Raw genomic sequence first — 10,834 nt, 5'->3', positions numbered from 1 at the left:
GGATACTTGACGGTGGTCTGTCACGACCGTCATGGATGAACTTCAACCTGGTGTTTGCACTTTCTCCATTTACGACCAGTACATCTACATAAACATTCGGATTTCAAATATAAAGTGCTTACCCCATGGCCACGGATGTTGTAATTATGTACGGGCCCTCAGAAATACCCATATCTTCCGTATTGTTCAATAAAAAGCATTTTAATGTGATTGGTGGCCATTTTCTCCATTTGCTCTGAACTACGCGCCCCTATTGGTTGGTAGGTGTATTGCACTCTGATACTCTATAACTCTATTAGAAATTGGCCACCGATCGGAGTAAAATGCTTTTTATTGAACAATACGGAAACTACGGGTAATTCTGAGGGCCCGTACATGATTGTAACATCCGTGGCCATGGATAAACCACTTTATTTGAAATCTGAACGTTTATGTAGATGTACGGGGGCGGGGCCGTAAATGGAGAAAGTTCAAACACCAGGTTGAAGTTCATGATATGACAGCCATGTTTCAGGACTAGAGAACCACACTGCTTCTTGGCAAGCGACACCTTTGTACCACAGTCTATAAAGTAGAGGTACTGTGAGGTCTGTGAGGTGAGCCGCGCGTCATTGTTATTGCCTTGGGAGATGCAGGATCCAGCCAGGGACATAGAGTATCTAAACGTTCCCCATTATAGGACAGAACAGCTGACGAGCTGCTGCGGGGAGACACGGTCCAGCTCACCAGCATCCTTAGTGGCCACCGCTGCTGCATCCCGACCGTTAGTCCTACAGCATGTAAACCAACGGCTCGGGGATGCTGCTCTATTGCTAATCCATTCTGTCCACCGTTTAAACCGGAGCTGAAACGGACACAGCCATGGCCGCAGATAGTAAGTACCCGATTCGCCGTCATAGTTTTGATGGATTAGCCTAATAGTCTTGGTTTAATTCGTTTTCTCTTCTTGATTCGTGGATAGATGTTCCCTTCATTTGTTGTCTAACGGTTTGGGCAGCCATAGTTACTGTACTGTAGGCTGTATAGGCCAGTTTATCATTCTGTATTTACTGCAGACATTTTTTGCTCTCTTAAAGCCATTATCAGGTTGTATCTTGGGTTCACCTGTAGTCAATTAGCATGGTCAAACGAGTTCAACTGTATATTGCTATAGGCCTGTGCATAGACTGAATTATTTTAGCTTACCTCAGGGCCGGACTGGGACCAAAATTCAGCCCTGGCATTTTGGCCTGGACCGGCCCACCACCCCCCGGGCCGTTTTGTCAACGGGGGGGGGGGGGCAGGTGTGTTCGCGCGTTGCACCGTTTCAGCCAAGCCCTGCACATGAACTCTGCAGCCGCACTGAGGCCCCTGCTGGAAAGCATCCCAGCCCAAACATTAACGTAACTAATAATTGGGCCGCGCAACCCGGAAATGACGGTAATAATCCTAAAACGGGAGCAAAAATAATATTTTTCAAAAAAAAAAAAAAAAAAAAAAAAAATTTTTTTTTTTTTTTTTTTTTTGGGCCCAGTGGCCCACTGGCCCAGCGGCCCACCGGGCATTTGCCCGGTACGCCAAATGGCCAGTCCGCCCCTGGCTTACCTCGATCATAAGCTAGAGCATAATGGGCATGGCTTATTGAAAACAATCTGGTACCTATTAATAGTCTAGTAGCCTAGCCTAATTTATTTAAAATTAAGTGTTTAATAAACTCAGAATTGAAATAATTATTCCATGTCAACATTTTGTATTTATCATTTTTGGATAAAATTTAAGTAAAACATAGTGATTGATTAGCCTTATGCTATACACTATAGTGTGGACATATTTATGTTTTAATTAGGCTACAAACATTAGCAAATCATAGATGAGGTGAGTAGCTTTTACTCAATTATAATTCTGATAAAGATATCTGCATTAGGGGTATATAGGCCTAAGCTCAGTTTCCTGTTATATAGGTATATAGGCCTATGGATATTTAATATTATATCGAACTACCATTTGATATATCAAACTACCAGACTTACGGGACTCACTAAATTATTTAATAGGCCTAGTAATTCTTTGTTCATATTTCTTATCTGTCAAGATTGTTGTAATGATTTAGTGATTACATAACGGAAGGTGGTATGATACGAATGGTAATATGTATCCAGAGCTACTTACAGGAGAATAATCTTCAATTTGTAAAAGTTAACCTGGTTCTGCTCCTGGGACATCATCAAGACAACCCTTTGGAGGAGTCTGCACACCCTAATTGTGAACTGATAGCCCACATGCACAGACTCTGAACAAAACTAATATGTAGCACACACAGTACTCAGTGCCAGGGTGCAATATAATTGTATAGCAAAAGTAGAGTTAATACAGCCTGGAAAAAGAAGATGTATCAAAGCCAAGTCCCAAAGGAAATGAGTGAAATCACAATATTTTAGAAGTGAGGGGGCATAAAGGTTTGTGTTTGTGCAGTTCTCTACCCACATTGGCCTCATGCATCAGACAAAGGGGGTCCTTGGGAAAGGAGTGCATCAAAAGAATGACTCCCAGGAAAGTCATCATGGGGAGAGCTATAAGTGGTTCTGTGCTCTGGGTTAATTTAAATTAACACTCCACTCTTCACTGTGTAGTTAGTAAAGCCTCTTTTAATTTAACTAGATTTTCAGGTCGCTATGCGGCCTGAAAATGACCTTGTGTTCGGGAGGTAGCCCCAAAGAAATGATCAGAGTGGGGGACATTTTGCAATTTCACCCACTGCCGGTGGTCAGATCGACTTCTGGTCTTTACCTTTGGATTCCTTGTACCCAAAAGTAGGGGGTAGGCAGAGTTGCTGGTCTCTACGTTCACTTCCTGGTAAAACCAGACAGATCCGGGTTGCACCATTGGACTCCACACTCCACAGAGAGTGTCTCGGTGACGTTTCAAGGCAATCTGACAAACCGGAAGTAGGAAGAAAAAAGTGGTCATTTTTTATAAAATTTGAAGTCGGTGGGACCGCCCACCAAGTTTCGAACCTGTAGCATGCTGTGGACTGGAGTTAGGCTGTTTAAACCCCAGCCAATAGGAACACACATGGCCCCTGGTGTGGCTATTCTGATGGCAAACCCCTGACCAGTGTTTGTGGAAAGTTTGGTGCGGATTGGAGCAACGATTGCGCCTCGCAGGTCCGCATGTTACGTTTGTGACATCCACCGTCCACTGTCGGTTGACCCTCTCTAGGCAATTCCAATTAATATAGGATAGAGCAGAGCCTATATTTACCCATCCTCTCCCCATGTTTTGTACCTTCTTTTTGATTCACAGTTACAAAACAGACGTGTCTATGTGTCTGGAGTACGACATGGGTCTGGGTTTCCATGTTGGCGAGTAATGTTTTGACAATCACAGCAGAGTATTTTAATGTCAGATTAATACTCACCTGAAACTTACCTGGGTTATTTAGAATCAGTTAACCTGAATCATATACTATAGTATGAATTGTACATATTGTATTTGGTATTTGAGTGGGATTGGAAACCCATTTACAAGCCCATGCAAGAAATTACATTATTCTCAAGTCTCTTAGAGGTGATGTAGTATTGTGAGTGTATTTTCTGAGCCGAGTTCAAGTGTGCTTTTAGTTATATAATTGTATATATTGAGACTGCAGCTAAGAGAGAGCATAGGGACAGTGTTGGTGAGAGTTGTTCCAAGATCAGCTTGGCACATGCGTGGAGCTTGAGCACTCTATTGTAATATTTCTCTCGACGTATGCGTGGTTATTGGTCATGGAGAAACAGGACAGAAAGTGCTGGCTCTGGCTGGAGAGGTTTGATCCAGGCCTGCCAGAGGTCTACAGACAGGGAGGATTGTAACCACTGGACCAAACTCTAGGAAACATTCCTCAATTAAAGCTGCAATCCATAAGATTTATGTCCTCGTTCAGGAAAGCAAGCTATTTCCCTTTTGATCTGTATGCAATACCAGTAGTGGTCTTACTTGTCCACAGGACATATAATGTTTTAATAGAAGAGCAGGGAGTCCAGATTTGTGGTGTTATTTAAAATGTTTAAAAAATATTCCAAATATCCCCCAAAAAATTGACGATTTAAAAAAAATAGAAGATCTTTAAGCTCATGCGACGCGTTGTGAGCTTGTAGATTGGCAATTTTCAAATAGCCGATAGCACAATAGGTGTGCTCATGTGGTCGCTGCTTTTGGGCTTATTTTCATCAGCTTTCTTGTGTGACAGAGATTTTGTTTGTGTTTGCATATGTTCTAATGCGCCAGTTGTGTGTGTGTGGTAATTATCTGGATCAGGAAACTGGAACATCCATGTTTTTCCTCCTTAATGATCCACTTAGACTGGATGGAGGAGCTGTTTTGCCTAACATATACAACTCATGGAGATATACACTAGATGGCGTCTATCCACATTGCCGTTGTTTAAATTGATTCACTTGTCCCATTTTTGTTCTCACACACACACATTTATTTTTTGTGTTTTTGTGTTGAAATCCCCATTGGAGAATCTTAGATCATGTCATATAACAACTGTGTTCCAAACATAAACACACCAAGGGGGTGGCTCTGCATCGTTTATTATATTCATTCATATTTGATACAGCCTGTTTCTGGCGAAAATTAAATAAAGTCTGCCTTAAAAGTCTTAAGAACTACACTTCCAGGTCTGAAAATCACTGTCCCTACGGCAGCCGCGTTCATGGTAAATGTAGTCTTTGGGTCGTTTGACTCGTTTCTAGCGTTTATTGTGTTACTCTTTGGGTTCATATCCATATGAGTAAATTCGCCAGGTTGGTGTGTTAATTTTTCGAACACAGTTCTTAAATGAGGCGATCTAAGATTCCCCAATGGGGATTTCAACACAAAAAATAAAGCCACGGAACAGCGCCCTCTAGCAGCAGTAACGTTAGGACTTCAGTGCTCTATTATGCACCAAAATTAGCACACATATGCAGGTTTATTAAATGCAGGAAAACACGAAAACAATGGCAGATTGAGTCCTTTCCCATTGCCTCTCTCTCTCTCTCTCTCTCTCTCTCTCTCTCTCTCTCTCTCTCTCTCTCTCTCTCTCTCTCTCTCTCTCTCCCTCTCTCCCTCTCTCCTCTCTCTCACTTACTCACTCTGCCACTCTTCATCTTCCTCCCTCTCAGGCACATACTGTCTAAAGGCAATACGCAATTACAATCATCCAAACTGTTGACAATAATTGTTTTGGGAAGAAACAAATGCATCAAGTGCTGTTTGGATGTTGCTGTTGTTATCATAGAGGATTCAGTTACAAACACATGCTCTTTTACATTGGATTGAAAAGATTAAATCAGGGGAAGCTCTGTCATATCGTTGCGCCTGAGTTTTCTAGCTAATAAAGTGCTGTAGATCACCAGCCGGAACAACCCTAAAATGGTGGTCAGTGGGGAAGGGTATTTGATGGCAAACAGTCTGCATCAAAAATGGGTTGCTAGAACTGGGTGGGCAGGACCAGAACATATTATGCAAGAGACTAGCAGTGGCTAGAAACAGAGGATCTTAAACCCTTACATCATGACTGGGTGCAACAATCACTTGCTTACTCTGTGCTTAGTCTCCGTTTACTGGGAGATCATTTTCATCACCTTGCCCCCATGTTGGGGCTTGGGGCAGGAATCAGGAAGGGTGTTACGTCTTAGCCGCAAAAGGACAGGAAGGCTGCAGACCGAAGACTAGTTGCTGACAGAACACACAACATTGTACAGTTCACAGAACTTTAGAGAGAGAGAGAGGGAAGAGAGAGAAAGTTTAGGTGTTAGATTAAATATATAATCTATCTACAGAAGAGGAAAGTCTTGTCACAAGCAAACGAAGTGAAGAGGAAAGGAGGAGGAGAGGAAAGGAGGGAAGTGTAGCAAAGGGGGAAGCAGAGTGGATACGAGAGCAGAAGAAAAGATTGGAGTTGAGGGGAACGTGGTCAAGGACAGTAGAAGAGGTCTGAGCAGGGCACTAAAAGAGAACAGCTGTAGTAGAGGAGGTGTGGAAGGAGACATGGACAGTGTAAGAGGAACTACAGACCCCCAGTCAGCCGGGACAGAACCCACACCCAACCTGCCTTCCTCAACTACTAAACGTGAGATCTTTAGCATCATGGCTAAAATGATTGAATTGATTGTGTGGCCGAATGAGGTTCCATTGGTCTAAATAGGTGTATCAATGATTAATTATTCATTGATAAAATTATTTAAAAGATTATGATTCTAAATTATTGACATGTAGTGTCTGTGTGTGTGCGTGCGTGCGTGCATGTATGTTAAAATGTTTTATGTGGGAGCCAAGTTATCTAAATTCATTAATTCTTCAAAGATGAATATTATGCATTTATAGGAAGTTCTGAGTTAAAAACTACACTGACTGCAGCCAGAAGTGCTGATTTCTCTAGTGTTATTTTATGAACCTTCCCAAGGTTTCTTCATTTCTTTTCCTGTCAAGGAATCTTATTTGGGAGTTATTCCCCTGGGTAACAGGAAGGGTGGGCACCAAAACATTCTGGGCACCAGGCCTCGGAAGAGCGGGTACTAAGGAAATGTGGGCACCAAAACAGAGTGGGCACTAGACCCCGGAAGAGAAATCTAGGCAACAACAATTCAGATTTTCCCCATCCAAAACCTTTTCAGACAAATGTTAGTTTGAGGTTAAGGTTAGGCATAGTTCTGTGAGGTTAAGGTTATGTTTAGGCATAGTTTTACTGAGGTTAGGGTTAGGCATATTTTACTAAAAGGTGCCCAGTCTTCCGAGGGTCTTCCCAAAAAAATGGTGCCCAGATTTCCCTTCCTGCATTCCTTCCCTGCCCAATTGAGGATCTAAGGAAAGGGGCTATGTGTTTCCTTTAAGTATGGACCTGTATAGTCCTTTGAGTCTACAACAGTGATTAAGGGCTATACAAATAAATTAGAATTGAGTTGCCGTTACGCATGACGTACATGGGACAACAGGACCACACACACAAGGTGTAGATGTTGTAATATTCTATAGTTCTCATTCAGCTTTGTTCTTATAATTACTGGCTACAGGAATGTGTGAACTTTGAAGCAAAATAGAAATAATAAAATGCTCTCTCCTATGTGAAACCATGTTGATTGTTACATTGTCATAATGTGTTAAAGGCAGTACACTTGGCATTATTTTATTTCTCTTTTCTTTATGAAGAGAAGGCTGTAAGAGTTTTGCGTGGTTTGACCAAAAGTACGTACCAGATGGCACTTATTATTGGTGACATATAGTGTTTTTGTGTGGTATCAATTGAACCACCATTGAAAGGGATTAGAGGAGATAGTTTTGCCATTGACTCCTGCTATCATCCTTATGTAATGTAGCCTTTGGCCAGCAGAGGGCGTCTCTACACCAATATAGATAAATCTTCCAACAAATTTCCCTTAAGCTCTCCATGTTTTGGAAACTTAAAAACTGAACCCAGAGGAAACTAGAGGAACCTTCAACACAACGCACTCAGAGTTTCTGTCTGTGACCCCATTTAATTTTATTATTATTTATTTTTCAAAACATTTTAAAATGTTATCATCATAACTTTCTCTATAGATTTACACAGTCTGTGTTCTCACAGACAGGGCATTCAATACAACTTGGAGCATTGAAATTGGCAAAAGAGGGATGGTGGGGAGAACAGGTGTGTCAGTGGTGTTATCAGCTGGTTGAATTATAATAATAATAATAAACATATAAAGCAGTTATTAAAACAAAGTTACAAAGTGCTGAAGAAATACTACAATAAAATAAGCAACAAGATAAATGCTGTGAGAAATGCTCATGACACCTCCAGAGGGTTCAATGCTTAATTCTAGCACCTGTCAACCTGCTCTTTACTGTTGGCACTAAGCCTACCCACATTCTAATATATATATTAAAAGTTTTTCTGAATACAGTGATTAGAGCTATTCTCTCATACACCTGTAAGAACTGTACCGCACACGCATCACAAAAGCACTCTCTCCACCTGTACCACATGCATCACAAAATAAAACTAAACCGGGCAGTGCAACATTGAGGACATTTTTTTATTTTCATTGTACAGCACTTTCCATATACTGTATTTTCAACGGAAAAGAGAGTTGAAAATACAGCTTTTCTGAGGAATAGCTGCGCACAGACTCCTGACCTCACATCAGCTCTGAAAACGTCTCGGTTCCAAGTCGTCTTGAATGCCTCTTCACAATTGCAAAACTCTTGTCTTCCCAGCCAATCAAGGCTCATAGACTGATAGTGCCATGGTAACATGAGCCCCTCTATTACGTGGGTGGGCAAAGGCACACTCATTATACCTTACACAGCCACTGGCCTGTTTCCACGGAAACTAACTGATGTTCAGGTGTGTGCGTGACAAAGAGAGAGACGAGGAAAGTGTGTGTGTGTGTGTGTGTGGGGGGGGGGGAGTGAATGTCAGCATCCTTGTGGTCACTGGGTTTGAGTATGTGGACAGAACACGAACAGAATGTAATTATGAAGCAAGGCCAGTCTGACCTTCACAAACATACCTGTTAGTGTGTTTAATTCAGTAGAACCATCATTACATCAGTAATGGCGTCTGTCCAGTACATTTATCAATAGAGATGAGATCTCACACACACACACACACACACACACACACACACACACACACACACACACACACACACACACACACACACACACACACACACACACACACACACACACACACACACACATTACATGCACATGTGCAGGCACTCGCATACAGTATGCAATCATCAGCTTTCTTGTGTGTAGTGTACACACATACGATAACTCGTGGCAGTATACCCGCATAATCAAGTGTGGGCATACACACCCACTGAATCAATAGCTACCACACCTGTTCTCTCCAGCAACTGAACCAGTTATGGTGAGAGAAAACACACACACACACACACACACACACACACACACACACACACACACACACACACACACACACACACACACACACACACACACACACACACACACACACACACACACACTCTAAATGCCTGTTCACGCTATAAAAGCCTGAGTGTTCATTTAACTCTGAGAGTGTAAAAATCTACATTTGTACACTCTCAAATAGTTCAATTAATTGTGTTTACTGGTTTGCCCCCTTCTTCACCTTATTATACACACCTGACTTGTCATTAACTGAGAGTTTTCTGCTTGCTTGTGTAGGCTGTGATACAACACCCATATTTTTGAGCTCTATAATCTACTAATACATGACCTAGTCTTTCACCTTTGTGCTCGCAAAAAGTTTGGATACCACTCAAGAGTGTATAGTGTACTTCGCTCTCACTGTAAACTAAGTTTGTTTTCTTTGTAGTACAGTTGAGGGGCTAGCTTAGAGTGGCAACAAAGTTGTATTTGTTTGTTTTTCACTTTTTCTTTTTACCACTTAAACCCTATTCTTAGTTGATCGGATTCCCGAGGGCTCTGTACCAGGCCCCCCGCTCCAGTTTTTGCTCTTCCACAGAAAGAAGGCGATCTGCAAGCTCACAGTGTGTTGTGTGCTTGTTGAGCTGCTATTTTTGCAGAATGTTGGCCCCAGAATAGGGATGCTAGGGTCCATATAGGCTGATATGATACTGCTGTTAGACATTTTCTCATGCACAGGAATGGCTACGTATTATACATATAGTCGCTGTTGGGTGGAAACCTTGTATGTCCAAAACCTTTCAGGAAGTGGAAACCGGAACCTGTGTTCCAATGGAAGTTATTATTCACTAACAAGCTCTTGTTAATACTTTTCATTGATCCAATATTTATGAAACCCACAGACACACTTAACCACTTTCACTACAAGCTCTGAGCTTGTAGATCAGCTATTTTTGTTACTTTTGTGTGACACTGTAGTATGAAGAAGTAAGCCATTCTTTACGAAAAATGTATGTACTATGTATGTACTACATAGGCTTTTGCTTCCAAGAGGTTCTAATAAGTATAAGGCCAGTGTAAGCCCATGGGTGAATGTGTCAATTACATTGCCTTCATTTGTGTTTGTTCTGTGTTGTGCTGTAGCAGAAAGCTCTGAGATTGCCAGAAGGTCTGTGATCTGAGCTGATGCATTTGTATTTGATGTGCGTTTGGAGGCAGGGATGTGTTTGAATGTTAATAACGGTTTGATAATTCATCGTGTGCTTGCCTTCTGGAGTGTCAGTGTGCGTCAGTGTGTGTGTGTGTGTGTGTGTGTGTGTGTGTGTGTGTGTGCGTGTGCGTGCGTGCGTGCGTGTGCGCGCATATAAATATTAGTCTGTATCCATTTACTCAGAAATACATTTTTAAAACAATGTATTGCTTGTGATAGGATAGTCAGCCTATTGGTAAAAATCAAAAATGTAACATTAATATCAAAGTGTGCATGCATGTCGTTTCACACATGCGTGTACAAACTGCACATACGTGTGTGTGTGTGTTTGTTCTCGAACTGTGCGCATGTGTGTGGACACATGCACCGACCTACACATGCTTTGTATGCATGTGCATGTGCGTGCCCAGTGCCACAGACATGTACGTGTGTGAGCGCACATTAAACCCTTATCCCTGATTACTATGCCAGTGCTGACTTTTCCACCCCTCGCCTTTGAAGTGAACACCTCCAGAGGAAAGCAGACAGTACTTTGATGTTGCTGTTAGATTAGAAAGACTGGGAGAGATGCACACTGCCTTATAGAAGGCCACACTAGTAATACTGCTCATTAAACAGAGATATGAGCCCGCAGAGAGAAGAGAGAGGGGCTTTGTAGTCGCTGAACAAAAGGGACTGCCTGCTGTCTCTCTCAGTGCACTGTAAGGTCATCAATTAATGTGGGTAATTAGTTTTCAGGACTGTGTGTGTAGT

At 42.0% G+C, this 10,834-nt stretch overlaps 1 protein-coding gene across 2 annotated transcripts in view; it reads left to right on the top strand.

Moving 5' to 3' along the window:
• Positions 1 to 791: 791 nt before the first annotated feature.
• The window catches only part of syt16 (synaptotagmin XVI), a 37,225-nt gene continuing 27,182 nt past the window's right edge, over positions 792 to 10,834 (top strand). Inside the window, exon 1 of one of the 2 annotated variants that reach the window (XM_084044078.1) lies at positions 792 to 874. In XM_084044078.1, coding sequence (XP_083900204.1) covers positions 862 to 874 — 13 coding nt within the window. In that variant the 5' untranslated portion in view covers positions 792 to 861. Of the gene's footprint in view, positions 875 to 5,882; positions 6,083 to 10,834 lie in introns of those variants that run through there. The other variant, XM_084044077.1, reaches the window with a different exon arrangement.

This window comes from Gymnoscopelus microlampas, assembly GCF_963454915.1.
Source record: "Gymnoscopelus microlampas genome assembly, chromosome: 20".
In the NCBI taxonomy this organism is placed as follows: domain Eukaryota; kingdom Metazoa; phylum Chordata; class Actinopteri; order Myctophiformes; family Myctophidae; genus Gymnoscopelus; species Gymnoscopelus microlampas.
The sequence above is the reverse complement of the archived record's forward strand: the minus strand, read 5'-3'. Positions and strand labels throughout refer to the sequence as shown.